The sequence below is a fragment of the Amblyomma mixtum genome, chromosome 8 (genome assembly GCF_055824585.1).
Source record: "Amblyomma mixtum isolate Tamu chromosome 8, ASM5582458v1, whole genome shotgun sequence".
In the NCBI taxonomy this organism is placed as follows: domain Eukaryota; kingdom Metazoa; phylum Arthropoda; class Arachnida; order Ixodida; family Ixodidae; genus Amblyomma; species Amblyomma mixtum.
The window spans coordinates 68012506-68035420 of NC_143019.1; the positions used below are offsets into that span (position 1 = coordinate 68012506).

General features: G+C 51.8%; 1 protein-coding gene across 3 annotated transcripts in view; it reads left to right on the forward strand.

The window, feature by feature from the left end:
- The first annotated feature begins 54 nt into the window (after positions 1–54).
- Positions 55–22915, forward strand: part of LOC149332843 (uncharacterized) — a 97161-nt gene continuing 74300 nt past the window's right edge. The window contains exons 1-4 of one of the 3 annotated variants that reach the window (XM_089558427.1): positions 55–1504; positions 10675–11025; positions 13596–14003; positions 18308–18418. In XM_089558427.1, coding sequence (XP_089414553.1) covers positions 254–1504; positions 10675–11025; positions 13596–14003; positions 18308–18418 — 2121 coding nt within the window. In that variant the 5' untranslated portion in view covers positions 55–253. The remainder of the gene's footprint in view (positions 1505–10674; positions 11026–13595; positions 14004–18307; positions 18419–22915) is intronic. The other 2 variants (XM_089558426.1, XM_089558425.1) reach the window with 2 other exon arrangements.

A 22915-nucleotide genomic window follows, 5' to 3' on the forward strand; every position in this document is an offset into this window, starting at 1 on the left:
GCGGAGCGAGTGGACGTACAGCGCATCGTCTCCGCCACCTTTTGGCTGGAGCCACGGTTCCTCGGCCGGAAGCCGTCAACGCAGCCGCGTCTGTCTTCGCGAAGTCGACAGCTACCTGTGGAAACCACTCACACACAGGTGGGGCAACATTTACGCATTTTAGGGCCGATCCTCAGGCGTTTCGTGGCGACGGCGCTAGGCCTAACGCCTACGCCGACGTTCGGCCGTGAGTGAGTCGCCCACCCGTGTCAAGATGGCTGCTCAAAAAGTACAACGCGGCTACGACCCGGACGCCATGGCCTGGTCCGAGGTTCCTTCAGCTCCAACGCCTGAGAGTCCGGATTCTGCGCCCATCGAGAACCCGAGGCTCTTCAAACTAGTGGAACGCCGCTCCCGCAAGCGGGACGCCGCCTCCAAGAAAGCGGACGCCACGTCGGCAGGCCGCTCAACCCGGGATAACGCTGCTGCGCGCGCTGCAGCGCTTCACGGAGGGGCCCAGTCTAAGACGGGACCCTCTTGGAAACCAAAGCCAGTGCCGCGTCTTCATCCAGAAGACATTGTGATCATCCTGAAGCCCCGGGTGACCGTCGCTCTAAGGGATGTCTACCAACATGGCGAGCTGGGAGCAGCGTTCGCGGCCTACCTGGGCGCCAAGGCCGCAGCGTCCCTCAGCCTGCTCCCCACATGGGAGCAAAACCTCATAGTCGCAGGCACCAGAGAGCCGCACGTCGCGGACAAGCTTCTGCGGGATTTTCAACTAACATCACCGAAGGGCCAGCTCTCTATGTACGGCCAGTTGAAACTCACTGGAGACGTGTGCCGCGGCGTCATCACCGTGGCCAAGCACGAGACCAGTGAGTCCCTCCAAAACAAGATCCAGTGGCGTGCTGGAGAGCTTGCCGATATCCGCAAGCTTGGCAAATCCGACGTCGCCTCGCTCACCTTCGTGGGAAAAGTGGTGCCGCGATATGTGCATTATAACTCTGAGGTGACCCTTGTGCGTGCGTACAAGAGAACCATTCCGGCCTGCGTGCGGTGCGGCACTGTGGGCCACCGAGCAGACACCTGCCCCTGCCCGGATGAAAAGTGCGGCCTGTGTGGCCAAACGGCGCCGACCGTCGACGGAGTCAAGGCGCCGCATGAATGTACTCTGTCCTGTGCAGTGTGTGGGCAAGCCCACGCTACCAACTCCCGCGACTGCACGGGAAAATTCCGGCAGCTCAAGGTGTATGGCCCCAAGGCTAAACGCCCAGAGGTGCCAAAAAACCAGAGACCTGGCAAGCAGCCAAGGCATTCAAAACCAGGTGCCGGTGGCGGAACGCCGCGTGGTGCTCACGGCACCGACCACAAGACATCGTCACCTTCTTCACCATCGGTGAAGCCAGCGCCCGGGAAGAAGATGGCGCCTCCACCGCCCATCGGCAGAGACACTGGCCACTTCCCGGCCCTCAAGACAATTGGCGCTGCCGACGCCCAGGCATCAGCGCCTCAACACGACAAACAGGTGAGCAGCTGGGCTGAGATCGCCTCCTCTTCCTCCCATCCCTCACCCTCTCCCGTAACCGTCTCCGCACTCGACGCGGAGTACAAAAACAGATAGACGTGCTCCGGGCACAGAATGAGCTTTTGCTCAACAGAATTCAAAATTTAGAGTCAAAATTGGCGTCCGCCGCGCCGAGCCCGCAGAACTCGGACGCAATGGAGAGCGACGCGAAGATCTCGCCTGCCCTCGTGACAGCCATCTCTGCGATGGAGGAACGCTTAACCTCTAAATTGCGATATATGATCGAGACCGCCATGGACCAGATCTTGACAAAGGTCAAATCTGCCGTCCCCGCGGTGGTCTCAAAACACATCTCGGACAACCCCCGCCTCCTCCGTCGGACGGGACCCATTAGGGACGTATCCCGCCCTTCAAAATTCAACCGTCTGATTATTGATTCGGACAATGAGGACAGCTGCCCCGCTCCTTCCGTCATCACCCCCTTGATGGCGCAAGTAGCTGGCTCTGAGGCAGCCAATCCCTCCTCCTCCCCCCCAAGAATTTTAAATCATGGCGAGACACCTTAATCAAAGGAGTTCCGCCATATCCAATTCGGCCATGTCAACTTCAGTGACACAGTGGAACTGTAGAGGCTTTAAGGACCGCACTAAGCGGGCCAATTTCCGCCTCTACCTTGAAACTTTCGAGTCCTTACCAGCCGTGGTTGCCCTCCAAGAGCCAGGCCTGGGCGCCACAATTTCAAATTACACGACGTTCCAACAGGATCCCGCGTCTTGTCTTCTCGTTCACAAAGACTACACAGCCAACCTAGTGGATCTCGACCTCCAATTAGAGTACTCTTATGTAATGGTGACCCTCCTACCAGTCCGCCGCAGGGACCCACCGTTGCATATACTCAACGTGTACTGCTCTCCCAAACTAAAGCGAGTGACTTTTGCGGACCTCTTTAGCCGCGCGCTAAGAGTAGCGGGCCGCGATCCCCTGCTGATTGTGGGCGACTTTAACGCTCCCAGTCAGCAGTGGGAGTATCGCAAGGAGGAGTCGCGCGGGCGTAAGCTGGCGGAGCTTGCGTCCACGTTGGGCCTCACCCTCCACACGGACACTGTCCACCCAACCCGACTAGGAAATTCCGTGACACGGGATACGTGTCCGGACTTAACCTTCACTCGCAACATACGACACGCAGACTGGCTCAACACCGAGGAGACCCTCGGTAGCGACCACTGCATCATTAACACTACACTACGCACACGCCCCCTCAAGCGTCCCAGAACACAAGCCCATATCCCAGATTGGACGAAATTCAGGCAAAATTTTAACTCACTTGATAATACACCCATTTCCGCGGAAGGCTACACAGCATGGTCCCAACAGCTGCTGGCACACCTTTCCTCGCATGAAACACACATCCAGCTCTCAGAGGCGGTCACGGACGTGGATAACCACCTTCTACACCTCTGGGAAGCCCGTCGCAGCCTCGTCCGCCGTTGGCGACGCCAGAAACACAATAGAAAACTTAAAGCTCGAATTGCCGAGCTTACCCAGAAAGCGGCAGAGTACGCGGCCCAACTCGCCGACTCCAACTGGGTAGATAGATGCAACACGGCCGCCCGACAAATGTCCAGCCAAAACACGTGGCGTCTCTTTCGAGCCCTAATCGACCCAACACAAACACGAACCGAAACACAAAAACATTTGCACCGAGCCCTGCACGCTTTTTCTGGCAACACTACTCAACTGGCACAGAAACTTCGGGACCAGTATCTGTGTACAGCCCAAGACCCCCGTGGATCTGCGTACTCTTATGCAGGCAGAGAGAACACGGAGCTGGATCAACCTTTCCAGCTCCATGATCTGCGGGCGGCTCTCGCCAAACTGAAACGGGGCACTGCGCCAGGACGGGATAAGGTCACCGTCAAGCTTTTGACGAACCTGCCCGACTTGGCATACCAGTCCCTCCTGGAATACGTCAATGCGATTTGGCGCGGGGACACCCCCCTGCCAATCGAATGGAAAACGGCTTTGGTCACTTTTATTCCTAAAGCTGGCAAACCAATTGACACAGATAACCTCCGCCCCATCCCTCTCACCTCATGTGTGGGCAAACTAATGGAGACGATGGTGCGGGATCGGTTATCTACATATCTTGAAAACAAACAAGTCTTTGCGAGCACCATGTTCGGATTCCGCCCACACAGATCCGCACAGGATGTCCTCCTGCAACTCAATCGGGAAGTCCTTGACCCCCTCGAATGCCCCCATAATGACCGGGTAGTACTCGCCTTGGATCTTAAAGGGGCATTTGACAATGTAACACATGAGATCATACTCACTAACCTAAGTCACACCGACTGTGGCCTCAATACATTCCAATACATAAGCCAATTTTTAATAGATCGTCAATCCTACATTCGAATTCAAGATAGAGACCATGGTCCTTACCTACTCGGCACGCGGGGAACCCCTCAAGGCGCGGTACTTTCCCCGCTGCTCTTCAATCTGGCCATGATGCACCTGCCGGCCCAGCTGAGTAGTGTCGCCGGCGTGCAGCACGCCCTGTACGCCGATGACATCACTCTGTGGGCCACGCAGGGCAGCACAGGAGACATTGAAACCAGCCTGCAAACAGCGGCGACGATAGTAGACCGCTACGCCCGCCGCTGCGGTCTTCAATGTTCCCCTCAAAAATCGGAATTTGTGCACCTCCGCCCCTCACAGAAGTGCACAACTAAAATAGCTCTCTCTCTCTCTTGAGAGTGGTCCCATACGCGAAAGTGATGAGATACGGGTACTCGGACTCTACATGCACAAACACAGGCGGCCAGACACTACATTGTCCAAACTCCGTAAGGTGGGGGACCAGGTGGGCCGCATGGTCCGCCGGGTTTCCAACAAACGCGGAGGGTTACGAAGTAAGGATGCCTTGCGGCTGGCAAACGCCTTCGTAACTAGTCGAATTCTCTATTCGACTCCTTATCTCCACCTACGGAAACAAGAGAAGGATGCCCTTGAGGTCATCCTTCGCAAAATTGTTAAACGTGCCCTTGACCTCCCCATCACTACTTCAAACAGCCGGCTTATGGCTCTTGGGGTGGTGAATACTTTCCGGGAACTCCGGGAGGCGCACCTTACAAACCAGTACACGCGCTTGTCGCTAACGGAGTCGGGTCGCCGCCTTCTTGCTCGACTCCATATCCAACACACCCCTCCAATGGAAGATAGGTTTCGCATCCCGGAACTGTGGAGACGTGCTCTCCACGTGCGGCCTCTTCCAGCAAACATGTCACATGAAGACCATAATGGTCGGCGCCTGGCACGAGCGGAAGCGCTAGCCCGATATTATGGTAACAAAACAGGTGTATACTACGTGGACGCCTCCGGCCCTCACCACGGGGGATGGTACACGGCCGCGGTAGTTCACAACAGCAACACAGTTAACGGCCTAACTTTCAGAGCCCGCAGTGCAACACAAGCAGAAGAGGTCGCGATTGCTCTCGCGGCCTCACATTCCAATTCAAAATACATAATCACCGACTCGCGAGGGGCCTGTCGGAACGTCGAACAAGGCTGCACTCCCTTCCTAGCCTATCGAATATACCAAAATTGCATACGGGATACGGACCCCGCACACCGTTACCACATATGGGCCCCTGCTCATCAGGGGTTGGCAGGAAACGAGGCAGCAGACGCAGCCGCCCGCGCGCTCTCTCACCGGGCTGTTTTCTCCTCCCCGTCCGATCAGGAACCCGATTTTAATCCGGTCTATACATTCAAAGATATTACAACATATTATCAAAATTGTCATCGCCTTTACCCTAGCCCATGTAAAGGCCTGAAGAAAGCGGGCCCCTGCTCATCAGGGGTTGGCAGGAAACGAGGCAGCAGACGCAGCCGCCCGCGCGCTCTCTCACCGGGCTGTTTTCTCCTCCCCGTCCGATCAGGAACCCGATTTTAATCCGGTCTATACATTCAAAGATATTACAACATATTATCAAAATTGTCATCGCCTTTACCCTAGCCCATGTAAAGGCCTGAAGAAAGCGGATGAGCGGCTCCTTCTCCGCCTTCTCACCAATACATTGCTGTGCCCGGCAGCGCTAAAACATTTTGACCCCTCCTTTAGCGGCAGCTGCCCACACTGTAGTGCAGTGTCTTCTGACACTTATCACATGGTGTGGGCCTGCCCCTCCAACCCCGCTATTCCCCCCATCCCCAACCCAACCCGGGAGGACTGGGAGGCGACCCTGCTCGGCTGCCACGACTTACAGGCCCAACAAGCCTTAGTCGGGCGCGCCCGGGCGGCGGCAACCGCCACTGGGGTCCCATACTAGGGACCTCCACCTAGTGTTTGTAAGGATCGGTCCCTTACGGGCTGATCCAAACATACCTCCTGCTCATTCGTAATAAATGTTTTCACCACCACCACCACCAAGGCAACTAAGCGAGCCCTGGATCTCCCGGTGGCTACCTCTAATGCCAAACTCAAGGCATTGGGGGTGCTAAACTCCTACCAGGAGCTGCGGGAGGCCCACCTCGTGATCCAATACACGCGGCTCACGCAGACGGCTCCTGGGCGCCGCCTGCTAAACCGCTTACACATCCAACACGACTGCACTCCAGAGGAGGCGGAGCGTGATCCAGTACTATGGCGCCATATGCTCTGGGTCCCCCGTAACATGGACACCGACATGCATGAAAACAGACGACAAGCGCGGGCTCGGGCTCTTGAGAGACAACACGGCTCCCGACCCGGTGTATATTATGTAGACGTAGCAGGGCCATCGCCCACGGGATTTTACTCGGCCGCTGTCGTTCACGAGGAAATGCACGTTGATGGACTCTCCTTTCGAGCCCCGAATTCAATGCGGGCCGAGGAAGTAGCGATAGCGCTTGCTGCCGCCCACGCCAATTCGAGAATAATCATCACGGACTCCCGAAAAGCATGTGAACATTACTTGGCAGGGGAGATCTCCCCCTTAGCTGCTTGTATTCTACGACGGACTGCCACTGATCCAACACCAAAACGAATCATTTGGGCTCCTGGCCACCAGGGCTTACGAGGTAATGAGGCCGCTGACGCGGCTGCCCGAGCGCTTACTCACCGGGCTCCTCATCCCAGCTCTTCTGGCTCGGAGACTAACCAGCCGCTGCTGCGATTCAGGGAATTATTAACACATTATAGCGACAACCACCGCCTTTTCCCGGCCCCTGCAAAAGGGCTGAGCAAGACGGAGGAGCGAACTTTAAGGCGCCTGCAGACAGGTACTCTACTCTGTCCTGCAATAATAAAACATTACGATCCTAACACGGATGGGCGATGCCCACACTGTGGGGAGACCTGTGATATCTTCCACATGGTGTGGACATGTACTCAAAATCCCCACCTCCCCCCTTCCCCTACCCCTTCCAGAGAGGCATGGGAGACTGCCCTCCTCAACTGCTCCTCGCTTGAGTCCCAAAGGACTCTGGTGAAACGGGCGAGAGACGGGGCCTCGTCGTGCGGTGTCCCGGACTAGGGACGCCGACCATGTAGCGGGGCCACTCTGTGGCTCCCAAACTCTTTTTTACAATATAAAAGTTTTCACCACCAGCACAGAACGCCATCGCCCATTCGGTTCTACGCCTCGCTCGTCGGTAAATTGGTTTTCGAGGAAAGGAAATGTATGTCTCTCATTTGTCGGTGGACACCTAAACCTAGCCGGAAGGGAATGGAGGAGGATGAGAGTGAGTGAAGACACCGTATTCACTAGACGCGCCTTTGTTCATTCCAAAACCATCGAGCTGGCATGGCGGAGTGGATAGCTTCTCGTCTCTCACGCCGAAGACCGGGGTTCGGTTCCTGAGCTCGACCAATTTCTTAACCGGTTTTATTTATTTATATGGCCTGACTAGTAAAGCTAATTAGGCTAATTGGGTAATTAAGCAATTAACTAAGCTCAGTCCCACATACTTGGAGCATCACTATACGATCCGTTCAATTGGTTGCATGGTTACTGGCCAAGTACAATTGGCCCCGTTTGAAATTCGCGCACTGTGACGTCACTACCGTTTCCACCAATTGAAAAGCGTGACATTTTCTGTCCACAACTGCTGCTTACAACGATGAGACATTAAAGGCTTCCGCCTTAATAACTGGAGAGCTTGCGCTGCTGTCTGTGCATTGTAGTGCATATTGCAACTGCGCAAAACGAAGCAGGACGAAGGGAGGAAAGCATAGGACAAGACGCGGAACTTCAACTAAAGTTTACTACGGGAAAACCACATTTATACAGGAACCGTAATCACACCTGATAAACAGCCGAAACCATCAAATAACACAGGCATAAGGGCACGCGTGGCACAAGTTCGCATCCAGATAGTTTAACTCTTTCTTAGATAAAGATACTGAAGTGGAGCTGATGCACCGGTCATTTTTTTTTATGCAGTAGGCTTCGAAGATTTCCCTGCTACCGGTGACCGGTGCATCAGCTCGACTTCAGTATCTTTATCTAAGAAAGAGTTAAACTATCTGGATGCGAACTTGTGCCACGCGCGCCCTTATGCGTGTGTTATTTGATGGTTTCGGCTGTTTATCAGGTGTGATTACGGTTCCTGTATAAATGTGGTTTTCCCGTGGTAAACTTTAGTTGAAGTTCCACGTCTTGTCCTGTGCTTTCCTCTCTTCGTCCTGCGTCGTTTTGCGCGGTTGCAATATGCACTCCATTGTAAACCACCAACCAGCCCGCCTTCACTTGTTACACGTTTGTGCATTTATCTGTTTGTCTCAAATAAATATCAATCAATGTAATCGGTCAAGCACAACCAGGTCTGAAAATGCGCACAACACGTGACCCGCAGGATAGTCGATTTCTTTTTATTCATCATCATCATCTTCGTCTTCATCAACCTGACTTCGCCCAGTGCAGATAAAAGGCCTCACCCATGTCTCTCATATTAACTCTCTACTTTGCCAGAGTCGGCCGTCGTATCCCCGTAAACTTCTTAATCTCCTCCGCCGAACTAAGTTTCTGCCCCCCCTGCTACGCTTGCATCCTCTTGGAATCCACTCCGTTACCCTTAAGGACCAGCAGTTATCTTGTCTTCGCATTACATGCCCTGTTACATGCCTCCTCACCCACTCTGCCCGCGTCTTCACTTCACGCCTAAGCGTGTCGCCAACGACGTTTTCATCACCGACTAGGAGCCCCCCTCCACTGCAAGGCACTCCCGAAAAGCGATTAGAAAATTTTCTGCTGATTACTGTTGCCACATTCGGCAAGACTTTTTCAGCTAACCTGTCGGAACAGATTTAAACAGACGTGTTTTTTTTTTAGGCGTGAGGGCGCACGGTCGCCCAAGTGAAAACGCTGAAGGCAAAAGGCGTGGCTCGCGCACACGTTCCACGAGCTCGGCGAAGAAGTACGCAGCTGCCGAATCGACTCGACGTTTCTCCACGGTTCTCAGCCGCAGCATCTTAACTAAGTCCACGGACGAGGTGGGCCGCCTACCGCTTCTTCAAGAGACATTGGGTGAGCTGATATCACGTTAGATGTTCTGACATTAAAGGTTGTGCGCAATAGGGCGCTCGCGGGACGTTACGCCTATCGCGTCAGGGTAGTGCGCCGGCTCCCGCCGCTGCGGATTAATGGTTAAGGTGCTCGCCTGCTGATCCGACAGACGCGGGTTCGATGCCGGCCGCGCGGTTGCATTTCAATGGAGGCGAGATGCTAGAGGCCAGTGTTCTGTGCGGTTTCAGTGCACGGTAAAGAACCACAATTTGTCGAAATTTTCTGGAGCCCTCCACTTCTTCGTGCCTCATAGCCTGAGTCGCTTAGGGACGTTAAACCCCATAATGCTTGCGAGTCCTATTTAATGTGGCTCGGACGCCATCCCCTGACCTTCATATTTGTCACCGCAAATCCTCAGACATATGGAGTTACATACATACTTGTTGGGACAGCCCTATCATAAGACCCAGGAGAATTGAAATACGACGAAGCCTAAACAACCCTTAAAGAGTAATATGCGATAGCAGAAAAGATATCTGCCACGCAAGTACTCCTTCTCATTCGTAGATTCATAGACCGCATGGAGTCGTCATACCTCTACTGGCCACCGCCCCGGCAGGTGGCTGCTTCGAACACAGGCACCAGTGGGGCTTGTGAATCCCACGTTGCACATCCCGTGCACATCCCGAGCACATCCCGTAACGCTAATATTTGCGCACATAGTTCTTAGGGAGGCTGTCTATGCCGGGTTCGATCCCGGCCGCGGCGTTTGAGTTTCTTTGGAGCAGAAATTCTAGAGGCCCGTGTACTCTGCGATGTCAGTGCACGTTAAAGAACCCCAAGTGGTCGAAATTTTCGAAGCCCTTCACTACGGCGTCTCTCATAGCCTTAGTCGCTTTGGGACGTTAAACCCCATAAACCAAACCAAACCGAACCCTCGACCAATTAGCTAATGCGCAGTGCCACAGTGGCATAGTGGCTATTGGATTGAATTTATTCGTTGGCAGGTTCCCACCAGCCCACCGTGACAGATGGGCCACCTCCTTGTTTGTAACGGCTTTTCTTCCGAACGACGCCTTTAATGCCGTGGCATCAAAACCTTTAGACTCGGACATTTCCAAAGTTGGCGGTACGAACGGTTTCAGTCTTGAAATTTGCAATGCCGCACATGTCTTGTCCCTCTGCGGCCGCTGTCTCATTTTCAGCGGCGCCTTTAAATACGGACCAGTGCAATCTTACGCGCATTCCCGTACCAAACATGTCCAACATTCTGAGAAAAACTTTTGAAAGTGTGAAAATTCTAAGACACTTATAAAAATATTAAAGGAAATTTCCGGAGCCCTCCACTACGGCGTCTCTCATAGCCTTACTCGCTTTGGGACGTTAAACCCCATAAACCAACCAACCATCAGCTGCATCGAACAGTCAAGACTGCCATAGAAAACCAGTAGAGAACGCTTTCGACTATAGCAAAAACGTTAGCAGAAAAAAATATCTACAAGGCTCCCGTCGCGCAATCCGAAGATATATTGATTGTTATAGTGAAATGTTGCATTATATGAAAAAATTGCGTTCATGAGCGGTTTCCCACTCAAAAATGCTTTTGTCTAGAATTGTTCGGTGTGAACAGCCCGTAGACACTTTCTCTTCGAATCCTCCAGGCGAGATTTCCTTTTTATACAGAACGCGTGTGCTCAGGTCAGCATGCCAAAACCGAGCGGCAAGCACGCCCATGGAGGAAAGCGCCATCAGCACGGACCCAACCTGGACGCCCCTCCAGCTGGCTCCCCGCCGGTCTCCGGATCGTCAGGCCCCGCCATGTCCCCCGGCGTTAGCGACGCGAAGCCTCCGGACAGCAGTGCCACCGCCGCAGCCAGCGAACTGCGGAACGGAGTACACACGGAGGCAGCCACCAGCAAAGTCCGGGAGGAATCCGCGGAACCAGCGGCCGTGCGTCACACGGCTGTAGAATCTCCGCAGCCACTGGGGGAAGCGGCCACGGTGGGGTTGCCGTCACCTACAACGGCGGATCAGGTAGATTCAAATACGACTGGACCTCAGCACTGGCATTCGGGCCGATATAGGAAACTTATTGGCAAATGCCGCTCCTAAAAAGGACCACAGTGAAACCATCCGTTTGCGACATTGGGCCGATTGCCTGCGCTGCTTGGGTGTCTGGCCAATGTACCACTCGCCTTTTGTCCCTGTAATTTATTACAGTGGTATAGCGCTCTAGTGGGCTTCCTGGAGGGTAAGCCGGCCCCTGCACTACAGTATACCATAGCTTCCCGTGTTCGCCTGCTTGCCAATGAGAGCGGTGGCCAGGTAATCCTGAGCCATACGGAGGACCTGTACCATGATTTGAATGGCCTCGACAGGCTGCCACATCTGGATCACGGTGGTCTAGGTAGAAAGGTCTTAATATTTGGGCGATAGGCGCTTTCGAAATTCACCTATCACCTCCACTGAACGGCCTAGGTGTACTGTGCGATATAATGGAACCTTTTTTCCAACACGGGCAAACGAGGCATTAGTCCGAGACAGGACGCTACGTGCGCGCGGCTATGTACATACAGTTTACTTCTTGTGTAAGTGATTGTGCGCTGTGGCCGCTCGCGCGCACTTATTTTCGGACAATGCTTGGTCATTAGCGCGCGAGCGGCGCGAACTTGATTACTTTTGTATTTTGTAAATAGTGTACAAAGCTCTCCCCTGTCCTTTCTCGCTGTCGCTCCCCTCTACACTTCTCCTCACTATCCTCTCCCTTTCCCTTTCGTTTCCGCCGGCTGCAGCTCGGGTGCTTAAGATATTAGATAGCAATTGCCGCGGCCGGCAACACTCTTTTGCTTCACTTTTTTATTTATTTTTTTTAAATAAACCACTACCACCACCACCAAACGAGGCATCGCCGTTCTCATTGAAGTAATTTAGAAACTAATAGTAAGTCCAGCTAGTTTGAGAGATTTGTGTTCTAATATCGCAAATGCTTGTATATGTAATTGTAGATTGCGTAATATAGAAGCATTGCTATACTATTAGTGTTCCCAGAAGTTTATAAGTCTTGAGTAAATTATTTGTTTCGTCGAGCTTGTTTGCAACGTCTTTTCATACTAATTTGTTCTACTTCAAGGGCGCCCTACAGCGAATCCTCCTTGAAGTTGGAGGATGAGTTATAAAGTAATGTGGGGCGATGATATGATGATGTTTTTGGTCTACAGGCAGCTCTCAACAGGCCCACGGCAGATGGGGAGAGCATTGGGAGTCATATAATCGGACCATATTAGTGTGCCGTGGATGAAATGCAGCTGACAGTGATGATGATGATGTGATGAAAGGAAGTTAATAAAAAAACTGGAGTGGACACAAAAGCTCTGCCTTAAGGGTATGACACGACGGCGTTAATGGGTTAATGCCCATATATGAGGAATTGGCCATACTCTACTTATTATTCATATATCCCCGGGAGTCCTCACACAACTCCTGGAGAAGTGGTGGAGCGGTGAAGAGACGCACCACTGCCCTGTGATGGCAGATGCTGGCACTATGGGGCTGCTGCGGTCCTGGTTGCTCTTCCCCAGCAACCTCTCGCGTTTGATAATTAATTTAACTGCCATCTGCCACGGTGGTCAGTTTGCCCACAATCCGGTGGGCAGGTTGTGATGACGCCACAAGTTCACGCGACCTAGGTAACCTGTTTAAGACTCTTCTCCGGGCATTTTTCGCGCGCAACGCCGCTTAACGCTATAGCTTTAAAATAAAACATGACACGCCGGCATAGTCTCTTCAGTGTACACAGTGCTGTCAAAGCGGAAGCAGAAATGAGACTTAGGAGTCCGCGTGGCTTATCTTTCATTATTGATGTGTGGCAGGACCCGAGAAGTCTTACTTCGTGCCCACGTAACGAAGGACAAAAGTAAAGCCGTCATGACAGTTCCGCCTTGTGTAAGGAGGCAGCAGCGAATAAAAGGATGGCATGTTTCGTGTTAAGACATGGGGGTTGGGAGCGAGTGTCTGGGCGGCGTCGTACATGCGGGAGAGAAAGAAAAGGTGGTATCGGGCTCCCAAGAGATCGGAGTCCTGTAAAAAGTGCAAGTTTTGATCCAGGGTTAGCCTCAATAAGTTCGTAGTGTGTTTCAGTTTTTCCTGGCTGGAAAAGGCAGGAACCCCGAAGGCGTGGTCCATAGGCTAGGTGCTACCTTTTACGCTTTGCGTGAAAGTGATCCCCTAGAGTGAAGGCAGTGCAGGTGAGGAGACTGCACACAAAGTCGAAAATTGAGAGGGGTACCAGTTAGAGAGAATTGTTCTATTTTAGGCCACGATATTTGTTACTATCATTGGCTCGTTGAAGGGCTGGTCTGGCCCAGATTACACTACTGCCTAATGTCGGAAAGTCTTTGATTGGCTCGATAGTAAAGGTTGGCAGGAAAGGAATAAATATCATTGCGGGCGACGTCAAGATGGCATTCGTGTTGCCATTTGCGATGTCACAGACTGAGGGAAAATGGACACGAAATATACCACAACTGTCTTCGGCCGTGTGCTTATCCTGCTGTCTCTTTCCTTCATCCTTAACAATATCGCTATCTCCACAATTCCTACAACAGATGGCGTTGTCGAAAAGAGGCGGCAAACGACACAAAGGAGAGAAGCATCGGGACAAAATACGTGGCAGCAAGGACGAAGACATCGAGAAGGTGCAGCTGCCTGGCACACTCCCGCAGTCTCCCGCTGACACCGAAGCCCACGACGGCATTGCGGCCACCAACGCCGCCACGACCAACGCACTGAAAGAAACCAGCGGAGAGGGCGCCACCGACAAGTGTAAGGGCGAAGCCCTGGAAGCGGCAGTTCCAGAGCCCCCCGCCTTAGGCAGCACGGACGGAGGACAAGAGCAGATGCAGCAGATGTCCAGTCAGCCACTCTCTCCTCAAGGGGAGCCCGGAGAACCGCCAGCATCGCATGCGGACTTGCCGGTGTCCGTCACCGCTGGTCATGGAACCGAGACGCGCACGGTAAATCTTTTATTTGAATGCATGTCGATTGTTGTTTGTTTTTTCTTAGAGGGCTGTCGATGTCCTGGCGGTAGGAATACGTCTATCTGTGCCAAGTAGTCACGGCACGTCCAGTGCTCGGGAAATAAATTACCCGAATAAGCATAGCAGGAGCGCTATTTCTCCCGCTACCAAATAGAAATTTTTCAAATGACCGACGTTTGCGCTTATCCTTAGAGAAGAGAATATACTAGATGTAAAGGGTCGATCACACTTAGCGGGAACACGGCTCCGCGTGAAGTCTGTTTTGCCCTTACTGTATATGTAGAGGGTGAGGAGGGTATTTTTCTTTCGCTACGCTGAGGTCGACGGGAGCGTCAGTGCAGAGAGTCCGCGGCCAGCCAGGTCAGGCAGGCTCTGGTCTTGAGCGATGGCAATGTGGCTAAGGCAATAGGAATGTTATTCTTTAGGCTTCTGCTCCTAAAGAGAGCCCCCAAGGAGTGGAGGTGTCGTCTTGACGACTCATGGGACCGCCGACACAACCGTGACGTAGCATAGCTTGAAGGTGTGGACATGCACAGTCTCGCGGCCGCATCCGCAAAGATCGGGAGATTGCGTGAGTCGCTGTAGTTCATACGTGCGCTCCATTACGTGGTAAGGCTAATGGTATATTGCGTGAGTCGCTGTAGTTCAGACGTGCGCTAAATTACGTGGTAAAGCTACTGGTATATGGCAAGAAGTTTCCTGAAAAGGCCGAGAGTACTCTATAGTATCTATGGACACCGAGTAACCGGGCAGAAAAGGCGTTCTAAGCTGACCGTCATCATGGCGATGTTTTTGGCGCCACTGAATGTCTGTCGTGAGCGACCGTGCGATCAGGTGACCTGTGGGTCGAAATAGCGCAGGAGGAGTGGTGCCGTTAAGGGATTGTGCGAGGTAGTGTAAGCGTCGCCCCATTTTGGGGACCATATTAAAATCCGCATGGCTGCCGAAGAGCCGAGTCAGAGGAGCAAAAACGGAAGCGAAGATGCGCATAAAATGCCAGATATAGGAGCAGAGGCCTAAGATGCCCCACAGTTCCTGCTGAGCATCTTAGGCAGCTTAGGATGCATTTAGGTTTCGGATATGCAGTCGCAGCACGAAGTTTCACTGGATTGGGGCGGACATTCTTGTTTGACGAGTGTCCTGAAACTGTCAACTCCAAAGTAGCAAACCCGCCGCGATGGCTCTGTGGTAAAGCGCCCGTCTACCGAGCTGGACTACCCGGGTTCGAACCCGACCACGGCGGCCGCGTTTCGATGGAGGCGAAACGCAAGAGGCGCCCTTGTGCTGTGTGATGTCAGTGCCCGTAAAAGATTCCCAGGTGGTCGAAATTATTCTGGAGACCTCCACTACGGCACTTCTTTCTCTCTTGCCTGAGTCGCTTTGGAACGTTAAACCCCATAAACCAAACCAACGAAACCTTTCACCACCACCTTCCTCATTTCCCATGCGGCGCGGTTGAGGTGTCCGCTGAGATAAGTGAGACAGATACAGCGCCGTTTCCTTCCCTCAAAAGCCAATTTACCAAAGTAGCAAAGCGACAGTTCTAAGTTGAGCTGCACGCCGGTGTACGTTGGACAAGTCAAGGCATGCTTCAGGCGAGAGGGATGAATCTCAAGGTCTGGCGATAACATCACAATGTCGTCTAATTCATAGGCATGAGGCAACACAGCCCACATGCAGTTTTAGGACGATCTGTGGCTATCATGGGCACCTTCCGGTACTCAGAGCGTGAGCCGGGCGAAGAAGAGAGTTCAGCCTATAGTAGGCAGTACAGTAAGGTGGAGATAATACACGGATTTTCGGCTGATCCTATTCAGGCAGCAGTAATCGACGAAGAAATGTGTTTGGGTAGGGCATGCAAAGCGAAGGCAAGATAACCGCTTGTTCTTAAGGATAACGGAGTGGATTCCAAGAGAAGGTGATAGCAGCAGAGGGCCGGAGAAAGTTAGGCGGGCGGACGAGATTAAGAAGCTTGTGTGGATACGGTGGCCGCAGATGGCAAGGGACAGGGTTGATTGGAGATACATGGGAGAGGTCTTTGCCAGCGGGCGTAGTCAGGCTGATTATGATGTTGAACCAACAAAGAAACAAACATAACCATCATTATTCTTCAAAAGCACCGTCAGTGAGGCCAGCAGGCTGTTAGAGGGCTGAATAGCCCTGCTCTGAAGCGTGTATCATTTCGGTTCTTCAATAACGTAGTGCTCAGTGGCGAACACACGACATGGTGACTGGAGCAGTAGAACATGGGAACCGGTGTCATTGTGATGGTGACAGTAGACGTGCGGCTGAAAGCGGGATCGGGGGTATCATAGGAGGGGCGAAATCGATCAAATAACGCGAGAAGTTGAGCGTGCTGATTTGTTAGAAGAAAGGGCCGCCCATGAAGCGAAGGTAAACGTCTGTAGACGACGTGTTGACCGCGGCAACATGTGTAGAGGACATCGAAGTCAAAGGGCTGGGTATCGTCAGAGTCATCGCGGCTGAGAATTCAATTAATGGGTGGCGAGGCATTCGTCACGACGCAGGGCGCTGGGAAATGAAAACGGGATTTAGACAACTCAGTGTGGCCAACAAATGAGGTGAGTACCGCGTAAGGCAAGGCAAGACGCGACGAAGGAATATGGTGGATGGGATAAAATCCTATTGCCGTCACGAACAAAGTCCCCAAAGATGGGCGCAATAACAAAAGCACGCAGGAGGGTAGTTTCTTCGACGACGACAGCTTTCCGAGAAGCAATGGTTGGCGAGGTATCACCGAGCGCAAATAAATCCAGGTCAGCACAGCACTATCGGTAACCGCGTTGTGGTATGACCAAGTCCCGACCCAAGGCGATGTCATGAGAACAGGAAGGCAAAACGATGAGCTTAACTGTACGCAGAACGTCCTGAATAACTGCTCGAGTAATGTACGCTGCTGATGGCGCAATAGGCTGCGTGCTTGCCGGTCTGACATCTTTGAGAGAGGCTGTATATGTTTCACTTGTTCAACTTTATTTTCCTTAAAGACTCCCATTTTGGGCGTATTACTTAAGAGACGGAGTTAACATAGACATTATAACCTATAGAAAAAGAGGAGAATCGGACGGACGACCTGAGCAACTTGGAAGTAGCGAAAGAAAAATGATTGATGGTCGATGAGAGAGCACTTCTCCTGCAGCTGTCTAGACGCGGAAAAAGGTTATGATGCTGATAATCATGAGATAGCAGAATGTTGGACCGTACCGTCGGCGGCATCTCTCGCCGCTTACATTTTTGCCCGAGGCGGCCACATTTCAAAGAAGGCGTAATGCAGAATATCGGTGCGGCCCTGCTGTCTTCGGTCGCGTTCCACAAATCTACTTGGCAGAACCTGAATCGGTGTGCTCCGGTATACAGTGGCGGACTGCAGATGTCTTCCTGCGACATGCCCCAGAATGAATGAATGAATGAATCACCTCTGAATACTCAAAAGAAAGTAGCATCACTGCACTCAAACATTCTATCTCCCTCCCCACACTTGAATCACGCCGCACCATCTCACGCCTTTGCCTACTACACAGCTTTTTCTACCATCCGATATCAAAACATCCCCTGCTGAAACCACCGATCCGAACTTCCAGTCGCCTCAGCCACAGCCACCCCATAGCCAGCATCAAGAGTCGTACTTTAGCAATGAGCAGTTCCTTTTTTCCTGACGCAATAAACCATTGGAATGCCCTGCCCAACGACATAGTATCATGCAACGATCGCAAATCATTTCGCACGAAACTTACCAGTCATTTTCAGAACTCGTGAATCATTTGCTGGTCTTTACTTTTTTTCTGTATTTTCCCCGAGTTTTTATTGTATTTTTCTGTGCTTTCTTGGCTTCTCTTGTTTTTTTTTATATAACCACTTGATACTTTTTATCTTTATTTTTAGTGTTTGCAGTTGCAGTGTTTCTTTTATTGTCTATGTTTTCATCATGAGTGCGTTCACACAAAACAATTTGTAACCCCCTCCTTATGTAATGCCCTCGGGCCTTTAAGGACGAAATAAATGAAATGAATGAATGAATGAATGAATGAATGAATGAATGAATGAATGAATGAATGAATGAATGAATGAATGAATGAATGAATGAAAACCTTTTTGCTGTTAAACAGAAGTCTTAGCGAGCTCGGTGGGTATAGGTCCTAGCCAACGGGCAGTTTTCTTGCGTTAAAGTGCATCAACCTTTAATGCCACCTGAAGACATTGTGAGCACCAGAGTCATTGGGATATTCGGTCAACGCTGGCTAATGAATTCGCTCTCGCAGGGAAAGAATCGCTGGGATCACACTGGGCAGCGGAGATCCATACCCTCCAGCAAGCCCCGGAAGTCATCGACGGGGGACCTGCTGAAGACGATGGCCAATCTCCAGACCATTGTGAGTAAACTGCACACGCACGATTTCGCCACTGCAGACTCCTTGGGCATTGGGCGCATGCACTAAAATAAACAGTAGTTCCAGCTTAGGCTGCATGCTAAGAGCACAGCAAGGCGTCAGATGCGGCGACAGACTGACGCAACACGAGCGCTCCATTCATGTCCACGAATTGGCCGGCTACAGAGCGCTTCGTTGAGCTTTGTGTTGCCAGATGCAACGGAGCTTGAGGGTTCGTTGCTGGTGGATTCCTGGCCTTTCTGATTTGGGATGTAGTTGCTCTTGTGGACTGTGGCGAGGGCTCCTTGTCTCAGGGGATCATTGTTGCTAAAGCCGTCGTCATCGCTTCGGCGCGTACGGTTCTTGCGACGAGCATCTTCTCGCATCTCTTTAAGCTCTCTTCTCTCTGCACGTAGCAGAGATTGTGGCTCACCTCGAGCCAGTGGACAGGCACTTGCCCTTTGCTTTTTATTCTTTCTTCAGTCGCAACGACCACAGGAGATTGAGGGAGCTCTCCAAAGTGTACTGCTACTGATCCTCTTCTTGTCCCTCTCTCTTCCGAGAAATCTGGAAGAGTCGATCGATGATTGTGTTCAATCAGTGCGGGAGGTATCCGCAGTCCAGGGCTCCTCCTGCAGCGGTCCACTAGTTGTGCACTGGTCGTCCACTACTGGGGCGGGTTTGGGGCCGGGGACGGGAGGGGCCGACGAGTTGAGTTGACACGCCCGGGGGGGTATAGTATAAAGAATATTGGTACATGTTGGTATATATTATGATTAAATGTGGGTTGTAGTTTATGTTGGAAGCTTGAATGAGTATATTTTTTGGTTTGGAACTCTCTCCAGACGGCGGCCTCGGCTCGGCTGAATCGTTTGCTGGGTGATGGATATCTGTGCCTGCTGTTGGGACGCGGGTGCGCAGTGGCCTACCGGCAGGAGCAATACCGAGGAGACGGGAAGTTTAAAGGAAAAAACAGCAAATATGTTCACATATTTACATCGTGCAGCAGCGAAATGCACGCTACATGCCAGGAGACATCAAAGTGGGGAATGCTCTGAAGAAGGGAGGCGTGAGCTCTTTAGTGCAGTCGTGAGCACAGATTCCCGCCCTTTTCGTCCAAGGAGGAACGACTTCCTTTTGGGTGCTATCTTTGTGAGAGTCCCGGTAGCTTATTGGCCCAAACCTGTGGCTGGAGAGAACTCTGCTCTTTCTCTCCATTTCTTGCTCTACCCGCTTCTTGCTCTACCGGTATACCCGCTGTTTTTCAGGCTGGTGAGTAATTAGAGCCTATGCACCGAGGCACGTGTTGCAAGTAAGTTCACAACACTTCCCAGGTGTTGATGCTGTAGTACACTTGCGTATTGGTTCGGTGTTGGCTCCCGTGAGGGACTTTGGTCGATTTCGGCTTCTGGATGCCGCTTGCGCTGGCGGCAGTGTGCACACTGGTGGACAGTAAGGGACTCATGGTCTTCGTTCCGTACGAGTACGACCTCACATAAGGGGCTGGCGTAGGACCTGAGGATTCTGGCCGTCTATGAGATTAAGAGGCGCGTCTATGCTGGCGTATGTGATGCTAATCGCCGCGATTGGTCCTCATCCAAGATGGTTATGGCTGGGATGAATCCTTTAGTTTCCTCTAACGCCCTGACAATAAAAGGTTCGGTTAGAGTCAAAAACTTCTAGTAGTCCCTCGCTAATGGTCCGCATACATGTAAAATTTGGTAGCTTGAATAAGAAAAATATGACTAACGCATAATTCAATATAGTTTATTACTATCATTTTTTCATGTCTAAAATTTTAAACACAGTAACCATGCAGACACTCCGACGCTTACAATAAATCAGCACCGAAATGCAAAACTATTCCATCCCTTGCAAAGGCAGCAGTACGATCATGCAAATTTGAATGTTTTGTAGGAATATGCAAACATACGGAACTTTTGAATAGCAAATTCAATAACATTATTTTCGATTCCCCGAGGTAATCGAGTAACGAACTTCAATGTTACTCGAAACAAATCGAACTGGGTCTCAAGTTTTCGAAAAGGTTTTTAATAATTGGCACTAAGTTTGAATAGCACAGCTCCGCACTCTTGTTTCCGCTGTTTGAAAAACGGCCCGCTCAGATGCCGCACATTGTTCAGCGCCTCGTAGCGGTCCATCCGAGTGGCGGCGTTCCAGATTGGGCGACGCAACAGGCTTCAGCCAGGTTTAGCAAACTCTTCCCTAATGCCCTACACGCGAGCCCATGACTCAATTCTCGTCCTTCTCATCAACCGATATAGGGCACTAGTTTGTTCTCTGCCTTCCTCTTTAGTCATCGATGAACTGAAAAGGTACTCCGAATGTCCTGTTGGGGATGAGGACGTTCTGACCAATTGAGGACGTTCTCAGGATGTTTGGCGTTGTCTGGGCGCTAACAAAAAATTATTTTCCTGCGCGTACGATATGAGAGCCGTACAGTTAATATACTGGTTTCGTGTGGCATGTTTCCTTGTGGAAATCAGTTGATTCAGAAACGCCGAAAATTCTCTCGGACACAGGGAGACAGTCATCGACGAGCGCTACACGCGTACCACTCTAGTGGACTTCGTTTATATCTCAATGGAGCCATTTCTTCACTGTTGTTCGCAATCCATGCGCTACAGTGTACAGTGTCCATCTCCGCTACAGTGTCTCTCATCACTGCAGTGACGTGCAAAGCTCGCTCCTTTGCCTTCTTTATATATCCTACGTGTTGCGCTCGTGCATGTCTCTCTCCCTTTCTCCGTCTGAAATTTCAGCTTCGAAATTACATACTTAGACCAACTAGCCCAGGATCGTTTCCAATCGCTTCCTCTTGTGAATTTGGCGTGGGGGAAGACCAGGAGGCGTTCTTGTAGATGCTGACAGATAGAAGAGCATATATTTACAGCATACGTGTACAGAGATTAAACTGGAAACAGCAGAAATTAATTTACAAGAAAAACAAACTTTGCACTACTTTACCCATAGACCTAGCAGGTTAGAGCCTAAGTAGCCCTGTATTACATGCTAAGCATGGAGCCCCAGCTCAGGCTGGACTCCATTCGTTCACTTTCGTTTTTATCCCCTTAACAAACAAAGATATAGGGGCGGTCATTTTCAGTGGGCTGCCCCAAACATCAATTCTCCAATCAAACATAGACCTACCCCATGGGTTGGGCTCAGCCTTAAACCCAGGGTCTCGCGAAGACCAAAAACAAAATAAAAACGAATACAACCCCTCTCTCTCTTCAGTAAGGGCATGCGCATCCTCTCCCGTCGGGGCTCTTCTTCCGACCTGTCTCAAGCACACCGCCGCCCCCCTCTCCACTCGCGCTGCAAGCCAAGTTCTTGGCACATATGCGTACCACCCGTCATCAGTGCGTGTCATCTGCAAGATATAATTGAGAGAGAAGCCAGTACAGCTCAGACGGTGGGACGCTCGGACAAGAGTGATCAGATGAGCGGGCGGATAAGAGTAAGGAACGGATGTTGTTCCCCGCATTGCCAAAAAAACGCTCTAATCGTCTTTTCCTGGGCGCTCTTTGTCGGCTCGGCAAACCAGCTAAGGAAGGGTTCCTGTTTTCCCCACACATTGGATCAAGATGTGATAGAGACACCGTAGTTGGCGCTTCTAATTACCGTCCTTCAAAGACGCCTCGGCAAGGCCCCGCGGCTGCGCAGGCAGCTGTGCGACCTTGGGTGCCTTTCCGACAATGGCCTACGGCGTGAGGGGGTCCCGTGAAAATTGCAGTGCGTCAAGAGACCAACTCCCTACTTCACTGTGCTTGGAGGGGCCTTCGTTCTTAATGGAAAGCTTCTTCGGCGTCCGGGGTCTTGCAAAGGATTGCGGCGGGAAATGAACGGCGACCTTGCAAGGCAGCTGTGGGCCATCGGGCGCTTTTCCGACGTTAGCATATGCGTAAGGGGGGATGGGGAGGGGGGGGGGGTGAAGATAGCGGCGGTGCGGTGCGTCAAAAGAGCATGTCCAAATCCCCACCTGCACTGTGCTTGGGAGGGCGGTAGTTTATAATGGACAGCCCCCTGCAAAGTGGTTGCAGCTGGAAATAAGTGGCGGCCTGACACGCCCCTATCGATCTGCCTGGTGGAGATCAGTGTTGCGTTTTAACGCAAGTGTTAAAAGCCTCGTTGTCCAGACAATCCGGTGCAGACATTGTTGGCGTTGTTGGCGTTGTGAGCGAAAAATCACGAGCATGACTGGCAGGTGGTGCCCAGAGAGTAACCTAGGAGGCAGGTGGCCCACCTAAGTCACGTGACATTGCGACGTCATCACAACCTGCCCACCAGATAGCGAGCAAACTGTCCACCATGGCAGGTGGCAGTTAAATTAATGATTGGTGGCTCGGGAAGAGCAACCTGGGTGGCACAAGGTGGTGGTACCACTGGGTGGTGGTACCTCGCCTGCCATTGCAAGGCAGTGGCGCATCGCTTAACTGCTGCACCATTGCACCAAGAGGAGCATGAGGACTACCAGGC